Raw genomic sequence first — 15399 nt, forward strand, 5'->3', positions numbered from 1 at the left:
ACAAGGGACAGGCTACAAAACATATCGAGCACACATTCTGTATTAAACAATGGTTTAATAAAACAAAATAATAATTATTGCACTTATTCTTGTACAATTTATTCAAACATTTTGGCGATGTAATCTCTAGGTTAAACAAGAGATATCATAAAATTCCCATTCCCACTGAAATGTATTTTTGTGCCACCTGGCGCCCCCTGGCGGCACGATCGATGCCGGACAATTAGGAAAGCTGGAGGACCGAAATGACAAAATAGATTTTTTTTTTAAATCACACTTATTCCGACATCTGACAACAACGACAGTACTACGATTACATAATATTATTTATACTAATATACTAAATGACCTAGAGTGTCCAGGAGTGAAGGTAACAGAATGGCGAAACCTGCCACCTGTTGCCAGTTTTGCCTCGCCACTCTATCCCATTTTGATATAGATTCAGATTCATTTGATTCAGTTTACATTTCAAGTAAACACACAAACCTAACTTTCAAAATGATATTTTATGTGCATGTAAGATTAAATCTTAACTTTAACATCTTTCATAGACAATGTCAACAATCAAATTTTAGATTCATATCTCAAATCTGATTGTCATTCAATCAGTGCAGATAAGGTCAAAGCAGATGTTGCACTATGGAAAAAGGCTAGAATAAGGCATTATTTATAAAAAGGTAGACAATATTGCATCATGTAAAAATTGCAAAATGGACTACGAACACTAATACAATATTTTTGTATATATGCATATACATATTGCACTTGTACACATACAGTCAGGTCCATAAATATTTTGACATTGACACAATTACAATATTCATGGCTCTGTACACAACCACAATGGCTGCACATTAACTGCAGACTTTCAGTTTTAACTTGATGGTATTTACATCCAAATCAGATGAACTGCATATGTGGCTCCCACTATTTAAAGGACCAAAAGTAATGGAACACTTGTAAGGTAGTGGTAGTGTCAGAGGTTGATGAGGAGAATCAACTCAACAGCAGTCTGGGTTATGTAATCATAAATAAAACTTTCACTTTTTAATACTTGCTTGCAAGTCAATTACAGTCTGGAAAACATACACATCTACAGCCACTGGGTTACACCCCTGGTGATGCAATGCCAGGCCTGTACTGCAACGGTTTTTAGTTCCTGCTTGCTCTTGGGGCATTTTTCCCTTCAGTTTTGTATCCAAGCGAGTGAAATGCATGCTCAATTGGATTCAGATCAGGTGATTGACTTGCCCACTGCATAACATTCGAGCGTATATTTCACTTAAAAAATCACTGAACAGCAGGTAGACCTGTTCGCATTCGTAAAGCCTGTATTGCACATGAGCAGAAACACAACGGTTTGTGCTGCTGCGGACAGGATATATGGTAAAACCGTGATGTTCTACTGGGAAAATGGGGTGTTGATGAGGAAGTGGGTGCCGCCGAATAGCTCAGACCTGGGGTGGAACACGCCTTATCAGCTAGTGGTTCCACAAAAGGAGTGGGATGAGGGTCTTCCCCTTATTCGGTTTGCGGTGTGTGAGACCACTCTGGAGTCCCGCTGACCCCGCTGACCTCGTGTTTGTGTCAAATCATGCATAGAATTCATAGAAGTCCGGTAGGGAGGGGTCACTGTCACGGTTACATGCACAGGTTACAGGTTTTAGACCTGTAGTTTGTGACCGCCTGATGTCCTGATGTCCTGGAAGTGACTGTATTTTCTTTTTGATGCTCTAATGGTTCAAAACAGTTTGGCCCTCACTTCACTTTTACTGTTCTTTGGGCCACCTTGTAACCCTCTCTGAACGCGGAGTATCGAGCTTTGAGAAGTCCGTACTTCTGCAGTCATCCACAGCTTCTGGTGGGACCGTGTGATGATAGACTCCAAGACTCCAAAACAAATGTATGTATGTATTTCTTAATTAATTTAGACATCTTCACCCTGCCAAAGTTTAGCACAAAGTTACAGTTGGGTCAGCAATGTGTTTACGTGTGCATGGTTTTGGAGCTCACAGGGGTTGCACGCTGTTCATGAATGGCTGGTAAGGGCCACTGTTTCATTATCCAGAGCAGTTCTGTCTCACAGTTTAATGTAGACTCAAGGAACATGGTAAACACTTTTATAGCAATGTTCAGCTTCAGACCGTACCTAGTCCTCCATGCTTGCAGCACGTTGCTTGGGTGGCTCCCATCTTGGCATGGGCTATGACTCGGGATCCATAACTCTGTCAGCTAGTCTACCAGTCCAGTCAGAACTCAAATAATAATTACCCAACTTGCAACACACAAAGCAGAGATTATACACAACCACTACTAGCAAGCAAGATGGGAGAAAATGTGACATCTCAGAATAAACTTCAATTCTCAGTATGAAAGTACATGAAAAAACACATCAACAGTACATACAAAAAAAAAAACAGTCATCTGCATAAATAACTTCTTTTAGAACAAGGAATCAGTCTTAATATTCCAAAGTAAATGGAAAGTTACCAGGGGAGGAACTTTGAGGTGCAGGTGTTTGCGGAGGGGTGCTGGAGGCTCGGCATCGTCAAGACCCGCACCACCCCATTATTTACATTTACAGTGTTTATCAGACGCCCTTATCCAGAGTGACTTACAATCAGTAGTTACAGGGACAGTCCCCCCCTGGAGCAACTTAAGGTTAAGTGTCTTGCTCAGGGACACAATGGTAGTAAGTGGGATTTGAACCTGGGTCTTCTGGTTCACAGGCGAGTGTCTTACCCACTAGGCTACTACCACCTAGTTACTACCACCCCGCTGCACCCACAAAGTGATGGACTAGTGGAGCAATTTATCCAGATGCTAACCGCACAGCACCAGAGGGACTGGGACACACATTTGCCCATGGTGTTATTGGCATACAGGTCTGCTGAGCAGAAGACCACTCGCTGTACACCGGCAGCGAGTGGCCAGTGGACCTAATCTTCTGGTCGCCACCGGCGGCGGGTGCTGCTGGTTCTGAGAACCTGTCACAGCTGCGACAGCGGATGTGTTTGGTGCACGAGATGGCACGACAGCACCAGGGGGCAGCCACGTTGGAGCAGAAGTGAGCATACGACTCGCAGAGCTGCAGCAGGGACTTTGCACCTGCCGACCAGGTCTGGGTTTACTGCTCCTCCCGGGAAAAGGGGCAGACGCCAAAATTGGACAGGTGTTGCCGAAGATGTCAGAGGTTGTGTACTGGGTGAGTCAGCCTGGACGCGGGAAAGCTGGCTCCCTACCACCCTCACGGGGAACGGACTGAGAACACTCCACCTCACGACGCCACGGCAGTCACGCAGACCTCCCCACCGCCTGTTGGACTATCATGTGGACATTGTGTCGGTCGGGGTAATGTGGCGGCGGAGGCGGCCTTGAGTTGGTGAGATACGCACCGACGGCATGGGCGCGCATAGGTACTGTAAATAGTTAGCCATGTTATGTGTAAATGTGTTCTGTTGGGGTTCGGGTATGTCTGTTCTGGGGATTTCATGTAGCGTGTTCAAGGGGATAAGCGGCACACCAGGGATGTACACGGTCGGAGGAGAAGAAGGGCCACCTCCCTGTTATCGGGAAGCCTGAGGAGTAGGTATTGGTTGTTGGCGTGTGTGCAAATGAAAGCGATTTCCTGAAACCTTCACGATGGACAGGACTTCTCCTCTCCTGACCTCGCGGCGACGGCTCGTCACAATACTTATGGATTTGGGCTCGAGTAACAACACATGCAGGAAAAACTGAAGCCCCCTCCATAGAGAACAGAATTCAGGATGAAAGATTGTGCAGAACCAGTATCACACTGAATTTTAATAGCCGCGTCATCTTCAACACGGCCACGAAACGACACCACTCCATGTTCTCTGAAGTCAAAGTGTGCAGTAGCCCAACTTTCTTTGTTGTGGACCCGGAGGAGGATAGAGAAGAGAGTTTCGGAGTGTTGAAGAGAAATTTGCGAAATCCTTTGTTGCGTGTCAGAGTGGTCAGTGTTACTAGTTGTGTTTTTGTTGGGTAAAGTGTATAGTCTCTCCGTTTACGGTGTGTTGTTCCTACTGTCCTACTATGTACAGCACTCTAGGTTTTGGTTTGTTGTTCAAATTAAAGCACAATATTTCACTTCGGCCTGGTACGTGTGTATTCCCGCCTCACATGTCCCTCCCCTTCCTTCTCACGTTTCCGGACCCCTAGACATGGACGTGACAATATGTAGTTGACTTGTTTTTCTAGTCCACTGAACTCTTGTCAGCATGTTTTAGGCACCAGTTTGAACATATTTAAAATGACAGTTTTAACGGTACTGTAATACGAGCTCTGCTTGACTTGACAGCACACATTGTAACAAGAGACCAAACACCTGCTGTCCATTTCAATATAAAGGGAACCCTCTCAAAATGACTACAATACTTCTCGACCTCCCGTTCATTACGAACATTATGCGCCCAGTTCCAGCTCTTTATCGTTCAGTGAGGCATTGTACCTAATTTCGTCAAATGTATATGTTTCACTCCTTTTCCCATTCTTAAAGACTGTTTCAAGTATGTCATCCCCATACTGTCTTAATACGCCCCTCCCTTCTTCCAAGGTGATGAAACATCTACTTAGGGTCTTATGCAATGACAGAATACCTTTTTTTTCCCCATCGTTAGATTCCGCAAAAAGTTTATTTATCATTTCTTTCTCATTAGTCTCCACATAACTGCATTTATGGACAGGGCTAAGGGTGTCTTTTGCTGGTGCCAGGGCTCCTCCTGAGCCAAATCTGATGTTTTCAATACTCCATCGGTGCTTCTTCAAGCCTTTTACAATCTTTTACAGGGACATGATGTCAACACCATCATCCATAATGATTTGTATATGTGACTGAGGACTTTATATCCTTTGCTGTTCATCTTAGAAGAAAATATCCGTCCTAAAACTTCCAGATCTTGTAATACTGTAGTCAAGGGATCTGTAGATTACGTTCGCACGATCAATAATTCATTGGCACTTTGTGCCTACTCAAACATCTGGAGGTCTTTGCCCAAGTAACTAACATTGGACACTGATGTATAATTAAAATCCCATGCAATGTTTTATTCAGCATAATTTCCATGGTTCTTCTACTATGGCTTTATAGTGTTGTGTTTGTATCCTCGAATTGATACTCCTGGTGCATAGTTTTTGGTTCATAAAATTCCATGATAAGGCCAATTGCAGCAATGGTATATGCTCCTTTAAAGCTCACTGAGTGTGCTGAGGAACCAATAGCTGCAGACTCCTTAGATGATGGACTACTGTAGCCAAAACCAACTATTCATTTAAGCCCCTTAAGGTTGCCAGATGTTTTCATCAGGTATTCTGCCAAAATCTTTTTTTGCAAACGTGAATATGTTGCTACAGTGATTGGGTACCATATTTGAGCCAAGATGGTCTCCACCCAGTTGGTAAGCCAATAGCACTCTGGATCTGTGTTTTCCACCGTAAAGAGCACATTACCTCTTGGTATGACACTGCCTTCTGGCACAGCTTATATCTCAATAGGAAGGTGACCATTGTGCTTCTCCAGGATGTATTTCCAACACTTTTCATTGAAAACTTCACCTTTAAGTTGTGCACAGTACACCATTTAAGCTTCTTGAATTTTGTCTTCTGTGACAACCTTCCCCTGTAAGTATTTTGTGAGGAAATAATGTAAGCCATAGAAGACTGTTTCGCTAAGTTATATTTTTGTTTATTCCAAAGCGTGCTTTGAACATTCAAAGTATGAGTATACTTTGGTAGTGTTGGATGGGTACTTCTTTGTGACTCTGTGTAAGTCAGCTGTAAGAATAATATTTATATCTCCACTAGACATTTCTTATTCTTTAGGTTTAATGTATTTAAATGTCTTTCAAATCTAAGCTGAGCAAACTTTTAGTTATTTACGGTCCGCCACGCCCCCTGCGTTTGAAGGGTTCCAGAGTCCAATTATGAGAACACCAGAGGGTCACCACCGTAATGCTAAAGCTTCAGGGTTCTTCAAATGGACCAGTAGCATTATTATTATTATGGACATGCAGTGTAGAACATGACAGTGGACTAAAACCTACTCAGCACTGTCCAGTACCTCCAAACATGGACAGATGCTCCAAACTGAACTCCAGACTTTCCTATCACAACACCTATTGGACTATTTTTTTTTTTTTTTGACAAATCATTACCAACCCTGCACTGACACCAATTGCAGGCTCACTCTACCCTGGAAGGGGTTCCCTATCTGTTTCACTCCTTCCCAATGTTTTTCTCTCTCTCTCTCTCTCTCTGGAATTGATGTAGTTGGGCCCTTAAAAAGGAGTAAATCTGGAACTCTGTTTATCTTGGTTATATGTGACACAGTGAAAAGAAATAAAGTTTCTCCAGAACCTGGTGCTACATGTAACATTCGAACAATTAAACAACGTAACATTCTGGCATAAAGTGCACGTGTGCAACACAGACAAACTGGGCTACAAAAAGTTCAAACGGGACACAGGCATTACAAGAATAACATTTAACAAAAAACATGTAAACAGCAATGAGACAGAAAGCACTAAACAGGTTAAATTAATAATAAATATGCAAAGTAAAATAGTGCAAATATTGCTGTGCAAAATGGAACAGTGTATTAATAGATAATATCACAGATAGATAATATTTCAATATAACAGAGGTAGTGTGAGGGTTGAGGGTGTCAGTCCAGAGGGGTGAGTCCTTAATAGTTCAGTTGTCTGATGGCCTGTGGGATCAAGGTCTGGAGGTGAGGGCTTGAATGATTCGGAACCTTTTTCCGGATAGTAGAGGGGTGTGTAGGTGTGAGGGGTGTGTAGAGTCCTTCACAATGCTGGTGGATTTCCTGATGCAGTGTGTGTGGTAAATGTCCGTTATGGAGGGAAGAGAGACTCCAATGATCTTTCCAGCTGTCCTCACTATCCACTGTAGGGTTTTGCGTTCTGATATAGTGCAGTTGCAAGACCAGACAGTGATGCAGCTTGTTAGAATGTTCTCAATGTTCCCTCTATAGAAGGTGGTGAGGATGGGTTGTGGTGATAGAGACACTGCTGGGCTTTCTTGGCTATTGAGCTGGTGTTGAGATTCTATGAGAGGTTCTCCTCTAGATGAACACTGAGAAACTTTGTGTTCTTGATGATCTCCACACAAGAACCATTGATGCTCAGTGGAGATTGTTGAATTCAGTAGACAACGGAGGGACCAATTGTTTTTGTTTTGTCCATGTTCAAAAACAGATTGTTGACCTTACACCAGTTGTTGCACCACGGTCGTGTCATCAGCGAACTTGATGTGGTTGGAGCTGTGCATCGCTGCACAGTCGTGGTTCAGAAGGTTGAACATCATTGGACTGAGCACACAGCCCTGAGGAGCTCCAGGGCTCACAGTGTGGTGGTGCTAGAGATGCTGTTCCCAATCCAGGACAGACTGAGGTCTCAGTCAGGAAGTCCAAGATCCAGTTGCAGAGGGATGTGTTAAGGCCCAGCAGACTCAGCTTTTCAACCAGGTGTTGGGTGAGGGTCTGATTCAGGGTGCGTAGATGTCAACGCAACTGGTAGGGAGGAGTCACTGTCACAGGCAGAGGTTGTAGTCCTGTAGATTGTGAAGGCCTGGATGCCCTACCACATGTGCCGTGTGTCACTGCTATCCTGGACGTGACTGAATTTTCTGCCCGTGTGATGCGGACGCTGAACCGATCTGTCGTGGTGAAGAGGGAGCTGATCCAGAAAGCAAGGCTTTCGATTTACCGGTCGATCTACGTCCCAATCCTCACCTATGGTCATGAGCTTTGGGTAATGGCCGAAAGAACGAGATGCCTCCGTAATGACCAAAATGAGTTTCCTCTGTAGGGTGGCTAGGTGCAGCCTTAGAGATAGGGTGAGGAGCTCGGACATTCAGGAGTGACTCAGAGTAGAACCGAGGAGCCAGTTCAGGTGGTTCGGGCATCTGGTCAGGATGCCTCCTGGACGCCTCCCATGGGAAGTTTTTTTCGGGCATGTCCTTCCGGCAGGAGGCCTCTGGGTCGACCCTGGACACAATGGAGAAATGATATCTCCAGTCTGGTCTGGGAACGCCTTGGGGTCGTGCTGGTGGAGGTGGCTGTCTGGGATTCCCTACTTGGAATGCTGCCCCCTCAACCCAGACCCGGATAAGCGGAGGAAGACGAGGACGAGGACTTTTACTGGGCAGTGGTGGCCTAGCGGCTAAGGAAGTGGATACGTAATCAGATGGTTGACATTTCGAATCCACCAAGGTGCCCATGAGCAAAGTACTGTCCCCAAACACTGCTCCCTGGGCGCCTGTGATGGCTGCCCACTGCTCACCAAGGATGATGGGTTAAATGCAGAGGACACATTTCGTTGTGTTTCACAATCACTTCACTTATGTCATGGGGCGGGGAACAAGAAATATAAGTTAGGAAAAAGAAACAGAGGTCTTTATTTCCAAACCTATTCTGACCAGTTCCAAACATTTTTACAATGACATACAGAGCATAACATGGTAATTTGAAAATGAGGTTAACCCTTGCAATATAGTCCTTAATGACATTACAATGAGAGAACAACATTTTATGACCAATGTTATTCAGGATGAGGATCTGGACCAAGAGACCCTGGGAAGTATTTACAGGGTCTTAAAAGAAATATTTGATTGTTGTGGAGTGTGGAAAAAATATATATATTGTTGTTCTGTGGCACATACACATGCAAACAGACTTCAGAGAGAGTTAACTATCTCAGCTGTTCTTAGTGATTTCAAGCATTGGAGGTAACAAACAGGCTGAGACCCCATATGTCCTTGAGACATATATCCCTGAGAGATATTTAAATCCAGCTGGTATGACAGCACAGTGTTTAGATGTTCTCTTCAGACACACTGTTGTTCTTACTTCAACATGATTACTCAAAGATCACATATGCTGCACTTCCAGTTAAAATAGAGGTAGGTTGCGCCAACTTGACAGGTGACCAAACAATCCTTGGCCCTGACACATCATGTATTAACAGTCTCAATATGTATGAAAATACCATTCTTCTTGAACAAATTGCTTTACTCTCCTGTCTACCTGTATGACTTGAAACTTGAATGTAAGATAATTCTTTAAACCTGAAAACTTACACTCTCCTTGATGTTAATCAAATTAAATACAAGCCAGATTCTCTGATGCAGTCTGTCATTCTCTGATTAATGATGTGAAAGTCAACACAACAATACACAGCCATTCAATAAATCTGATGCAATTGCTCTATATTGTTGGAATGAAGAGAACAGGGAATGTTCTAATTAAAATGAAGAAAAAGACTAGATATGAGCACAATTCCATCAAACCCCGATAAGAAAGATCCAAATACACTTCGCACAATCCCTAATGACTGAGGCCAAGTGACATGCTACCTGAACAGGGCATGTTGATATGTTAAATTTCATCCATCATTCTCAGCAACAAAATTTGCTCCAATTAAGACAAGTGGCAAGGTGCCGCCTCTAACGGCCCTCCATACCCATGGTTTACACAAGAGGTCACCATTACACACACAGCTGCCTGTTAGCGCTCAATTCATTTTTCATGGAAATAAAAAAACTTCACAGTAGCATGATAAATGAATAAGGCAGGCATCATTAAAATCCAGATATGAAGGGATTTAGATAAAAAAAAAATGGACCTCATGTTTTGTATTGCACTAAAAATATAAGACCAGGAAACAAAAAAAAAATGTGGGATAAAACCTTCATGCTCGGAAGGTCAGTTCGGCTTGTGTGTATCGTGGAGCCCTCAGATCTGCAACACAAGGCCCGCCGCTGAGATGTTGTCCCCCCCACCAGCTGTCTGGTAGACCTCTGTGCAAACCAGCACTGGTGCCACACAGATCTGGTAGTTGTCCTCATCCCAGCAGGACACCGGTCGGGACTCCTGCAGGGGGATTCTCTGGCTGCCCTCTCTCCGGCTGACTGAGAATGACTCGTCCATGATAAGCCGGGCCTTGTTTGGGTCAATGTCTGAGGACCCACAAACATGGCGGTTTGCAGTGAGAGAGGCCTTGGCAGTGGCTGACATTGTATTTTTCCACTGAGAGCCTCGAGTCACAATCATGGCCTGGAATGCAAGGGTATGAACGTGGAGACGAGTAAGGGGCCTGCCAGATCCGGACAGCTGGTGCTGCTGGTTGACCAGTCTGTACAGCTCTCTCATTTGGTCCAGGACGGTAGCCACACGTGGATTGGGGTCAGACAGGACTGTGACATTGCTGCCTCGGAATAAGCTGAGAAGATTAGGCAGCTCTTGTTCATTCATGCCCAGGGAGTCTGCGTGGGGCAGCACAAGCTTCATCAAGTGTACCATAAGACCTTCATCCACAAAGCTGGCCATCTCAAAATGGACAGATGTCTCCAGGGGCGCAGATGAGAGCAAATGAGACAGGCGGCCAAGCAGGGCCTCACGCTCACCTGGATAAAACATACAAATATTAGAGAAAACTGCCACAGCAAAATGTAAGCCTTTGCTCAACAAGAACTGAGGCCTGAATTTCCCATGGCTAATGTACATAGTATAATCTCATTGATATTTTAATGCTTATAAGATTAAGACAGAGCATTCCAAAGGGATGTTGCCTGTGGTCCAATTTAATGCAAGGGCACTGTACAGTAAATTGGCTGTAAAAATGCAGACTGCAACATTATTCTCATCAAGGTTGCTTTAGAGCGGAGGCACCTCACCCTGCCTGAAAGGAAAATTGTCCATCATCTGCATCCCCCCAACAACAAGCAGATCTGCCCTGAAGTCCCTCAGCTTTTTCTCAAACTCGTCCAGAGAGTCCAGGTATGGATTGTGATCATCACTGTGGACAATATACCTGAAAATATATTGATTAGAAATGAATAGATGGTTATTTGTAGAGACAAAACTAAGATACTGCTGAAAAGAAACTCCTGCCAACCTGTTGGCTCTTCGAGAGGTATACGGCCCCCACGTTGCACCAGACGGGTACTCCAGGATGAGGTGAATATCTGGCTCATCAATCATGTTACCAGCCACTAATTAGCCAAAGGGAAAGGACAGACATTTATTATAGTGTAAAAAAAAGAAAAGTACAGAAGCAGAAAGCAAAGAACAGTTAGACTGCCATTTTTCACTTCAAATGCCAAAGGACAAGAACGGCACCTATTCGCATCTCACCAGAACACAAAACTGACAAAGCTTACTCAACAGCACTACCTGCATTCAAATTATGGTGCATCTCATTCACCATAGGCAAAATGGGACAGAGGCAGAGTGTTATAATCTGGGGGAAAAAAATGGCTGAAATGCCCACCTGTAATGTGCTGTGAAAGAACTTCGTTGAATTCTGAGCTGAAGCTGCCACCTAGCAGGACGTCACAGCCTTCCATCGCCATGCGACCCGCCATCACGGGTGCATTGCCACCCACCGACCAGCGGTTGCCCGGCAGTTCACGAGATGCCTCCACAAGGACGCTGAAGAGGGTTTCATTCACGACAAATCTTCTACACAGGATTGGAAATGGGAAAAGCACACGAAACCTTGATGACATTGTAAATTGGCATTCAGCCATTAGAGATTTTAGAAGCAACAGAGATATACTTTTAATGTAAATGTAAAAGCTATACAGTGCTACGAGATAAATACATCAATAATTAACTAAGAAAATGTGCCATTAATTACTTAAAATTGGAATTAATAAGGTCAATATAACATGAATTACAAAAACATTGTATTATGTGTCATTTTGAACGCAATCCATAATATTTAATTTGGACATCATGAATTACTTCTCTCTGTCAAAGTAAGTGCACTCCATAAAAAGCTGGATGTAAATAAATTAGGGCTAATTTATTTTCATGCATAAAAGCTTTTGGCTTACATTTCTATGAAAACCAACCCGTGTAAATCAGTAACTTGTTGAAAATGTGCTCAATGGGCACGACGTGCTTCAGTGGCAGCCATATGGTTCCATTTACATGATGGATCATTTAGCAGCTCTGAAAATATCTGGGTTCATATAACGCAGTGTTTGAAAATAGCCTTGTGAGAAAACAGCTCCTTTCAGCATAAACTCAGGTCCACACACACACTGTGGGTCAGAATACTTTGCATCCATCTACTTTAAAGAATAATGCTACTTTAGAAAGGTCTTTGCTAAATGTTCATCTACAGATGCCTATGTTTCAGCGTTCTTAGCAGAATCCTCTGGTACTGATGAAAAGAACATCTGACTACATGAGAAATAGCGTACTGTGCAAAAAAGGCCAGAAAGGAAACTAATGAAAGATTAACTCTGAAATTGTTCACAAAGGGACTATCTACAAACAAAAGTGGCATTACATTCATTTGCCTTCAGAATAACTGTTGACATCTACAGACGTGCTACAAGAACTGGGAGTTGGGCTCCTCAAACTCGGTAAACACCAAAAAAAAAAGGGAACTTTGAAAATAGACAGTAAATCAATATTTGTTTATCATAGGGTGCTTTTTTTGTGACGTTAACAAAATTGCTTTTGCACAGACCTGTATATCGTATGTGTAATATGTGGCAGTTTAGAGAAGATATTGCTCACAGCTTCACTTACTCTGAGGCGGCACCAGGTGCAAAGAAGTAGGCAAAGCTCTGTGCCAGCTGCTCGGCATTCTCAATGATATCGTGGTGCAATGGCTGTTCTGTGGGCGGCAAGCCAATCTTGTTCAGCAGAGTCACACCATCTACAATGATGTCCACACAGCCACCGAAGCCTATGAGCAGGAAAGAACGAGTGGGCCAAAATGCGGGTCAGAAAAAAAAAAGGTCACCTGACAACAACTCAGTTGTCTGCCGCACCTCTTTTGGTCACAAGCACTTATACCAAACTATCCAACAATTCCTGTTTGTCCTGTCTATCCTGACCAGACCCTTTGCCCCAAAGGAAGACAAAACAGGAAGGATGATGTTAAGAAATGCTCTATGAACTGGCCACGCAAACGTAACTTCAATCCCAGATACCTTACTCACGATATTATCTTTCTCATATATATATTCTCTTTAGTTTCATGACTATTTACATTGGTAGACCTGGCCTCCACAGTCACCGGACCTGAACCCAGTCGAGATGGTTTGTGGTGAGCTGGACCGCAGAGTGAAGGTAAAGGGGCCAACAAGTGCTAAACACCTCTGGGAACTCCTTCAAGACTGTTGGAAAACCATTTCAGGTGACGACCTCTTGAAGCTCATCGAGAGAATGCCAAGAGTGTGCAAAGCAGTAATCAGAGCAAAGGGCGGCTATTTTGAAGAAACATTTTTTTGTTAAGTACATAACTTCACGTGTTCATTCACAGTTTTGATGCCTTCAGTGAGAATCAACCATGTAAATGGTCATGAAAATAAAGAAAACACATTGAATGAGAAGGTGTGTCTTTTTGGCCTGTACTGTACACATATAGATTTAATGAAATTTATTCAAAATGCAAGAAAAGCATGCAGAACTTTAGATTACTTTTCGCATGATGCATTTCACCCCACATGTGTTCACACTGCATGTAAATGACTTTAAGTGTATTTACAGTAACTAATTAAGGCTCCAACGTGGCAGAAAATAACCTTTAAAGTCCAGACATCTTCGGAATCGAGATTCTCTACCCGACACGGTGCGCTGTTTGCTCGTAAGACAGGACGGGTTCGAGCAGATCGCTTTTATTTCTTTTCACGCTTTCTGCCCGATATATCATATATTTTATCATATACAACAAAAAAAGTTCCTGAATTGTTAAGAACTAAATAAATAAATAAAAAAACACGAGCGAAATTAGATTAGCTTTCAAACTCGGCATTTGGAGAGTTAGCAACGTTACTAGCCTGCTGCCGACATGTATCCGTCCACCTGCGGACAGGGGGCCCTCGGTCGGGGGCGAGCGGGAGGTGAGACGCCTTTTACCGCGGAGCACCCGAGCGGACTCGGTAGAAGTGTGGAACGCTCCAGGTAGCCGAGTTCGTGGCGCGCCGGGCTAGTAACTCACCGGCTAACTTGGCCGAACGTAAACAGCGTAACGTAATGTACGCAAACGGCGCGCGGCGTCGTTGTAAACGTCTAAAACGCGCCAGGTACACGTACACGTACACGTACGTTTGTCGTAGGGTCTGAACAATGGAGGAGGAAGCTGCTGAATTCAGGTGAGCGACGCACGAAACACACACACTCACCGATGGCAACTTTCGGTCGGGTGAAGTGATCCACTCCCGCTTTCCGCTCGGCTCGCAGCAGGGAGGACAGCACCGCGTCCAGCCTCCCGCCCGGAGCGGGCGACCGACACCAGTACGCCAGCAGGAACACCAGGAGAGATGCGACGCTGCCATATTTCATGAATGAGGAGCCGCGGCGCGCCTCCGCCGCCATTGCCGAATAATTTACCCGCGTCAATAGGGAAAAAAAAACAACTATTAAAAAAACCAACACGGACAACGTGGCCAGAGTCAGCGTGCAGCCGACCTGCTCCCGAGCCCGCTTCTACTCGTCGAGTGGCGCCGGACGCGACGCGACCATGGTCCGAACGCCTCGGTTGGCGGAAGGGGCGGATTCAGCGAGGAGGAGCGGCGGCGGCGGCGGGACGTGGCTCGAAACGCGCCGTGAGTAATCGGACGCTGCCGATTACTGCCGAGTACTCTGACCGTCCACGTGGACGTCTCTGTAATGTGGGTCGGCGTTAAACTAGAAACGGACACGCACCTGCCGTGCCTGCAGCCATACAGCACAGCGTTGGTCAGACGCCCTTATCCAGAGCGACTTACAATCAGTAGTTACAGGGACAGTCCCCCCCTGGAGACACTCAGGGTTAAGTGTCTTGCTCAGGGACACAATGGTAGTAAGTGGGGTTTGAACCTGGGTCTGGGTCTGGTTCATCGGCGAGTGTGTTACCCAGCAGGCTACTGTTGTAATAAAGAAAAATAAACGCAAATGTCAAACTACAGATGTGATTTCATAAAATAAAAGACTTTACTAAAACTACCAAAATAACTGGTAAATTAGACATCTGTTAAGTTCCACACAGGTTTAGCGTGGAGAACATGAAGAGGGTGAGATGTTTGTGGAGTCTGAATCACTCTGCAGCATGAAAATATACAGCGTACCCCACCCTCCCGCCGAATAAAATCTCACCAGTTAAAGCCAACGCTCATCAGGAATCGGGGTGCTCCGGCCCGAGCCCCGTCTCCTGCTGTGAGCAACCAGTGAGCATCACCTGGGCCTCGGGTCCAGGGTCTACCTTCAAGGCCCATCCTTTAGCCTGATGGATCAGGGCCCGGCCGTACGCCTCTGCCTTCCATTCCACCAGGACCACCATCACCTCTGCTCGTCTGGATTTCTGTTGTTGGGGCCAGATACTGGAATACCAGGTGGACTGGGGTGAAAAGAACCACGCT

General features: G+C 44.6%; 1 protein-coding gene, 1 long non-coding RNA gene and 1 pseudogene across 3 annotated transcripts; 1 reads left to right on the forward strand and 2 right to left on the reverse strand.

The window, feature by feature from the left end:
* Positions 1 to 3056: 3056 nt before the first annotated feature.
* LOC114795580 (uncharacterized) lies at positions 3057 to 4110 on the forward strand. Its single transcript, XR_003750533.1, has 2 exons — positions 3057 to 3382; positions 3498 to 4110. It is a non-coding gene; the product is annotated as an uncharacterized LOC114795580 (long non-coding RNA).
* A 315-nt stretch (positions 4111 to 4425) lies between these two features.
* On the reverse strand, positions 4426 to 5827 carry LOC114794735 (nicotinamide phosphoribosyltransferase pseudogene; annotated as a pseudogene).
* Positions 5828 to 8412: 2585 nt separating this feature from the next.
* Positions 8413 to 14639, reverse strand: adpgk2 (ADP-dependent glucokinase 2). Of its 2 annotated transcripts, none has more exons than XM_028981291.1 (6): positions 14185 to 14639; positions 12584 to 12743; positions 11310 to 11500; positions 10935 to 11031; positions 10714 to 10850; positions 8413 to 10443 (listed from the first exon to the last, which is right to left on the reverse strand). In XM_028981291.1, exons 1-6 carry the CDS (start codon positions 14375 to 14377, stop codon positions 9773 to 9775), a joined length of 1449 nt encoding a protein of 482 aa, XP_028837124.1. In that variant the 5' UTR covers positions 14378 to 14639; the 3' UTR covers positions 8413 to 9772. The 2 variants fall into 2 exon arrangements, with proteins under 2 accessions (XP_028837124.1, XP_028837131.1); XM_028981298.1 differs by having other exon boundaries at positions 13840 to 14256.
* Positions 14640 to 15399: the final 760 nt, after the last annotated feature.

Source organism: Denticeps clupeoides, chromosome 1 (assembly GCF_900700375.1).
Source record: "Denticeps clupeoides chromosome 1, fDenClu1.1, whole genome shotgun sequence".
Taxonomy (NCBI): domain Eukaryota; kingdom Metazoa; phylum Chordata; class Actinopteri; order Clupeiformes; family Denticipitidae; genus Denticeps; species Denticeps clupeoides.

What these genes read in the sequence shown, in the direction of transcription:
- adpgk2 (XM_028981291.1), bottom strand. Translation starts at nt 14,377, where the DNA reads ATGGCGGCGGAGGCGCGCCGCGGCTCCTCATTCATGAAATATGGCAGC. An exon ending in GCACCTGGTGCCGCCTCAGA is followed by an intron (nt 11,501 to 12,583) that starts GTAAGTGAAGCT and finishes AATCCTGTGTAG; the next exon opens with AAGATTTGTCGTGAATGAAA. An exon ending in ACCTCTCGAAGAGCCAACAG is followed by an intron (nt 10,851 to 10,934) that starts GTTGGCAGGAGT and finishes ATATATTTTCAG; the next exon opens with GTATATTGTCCACAGTGATG.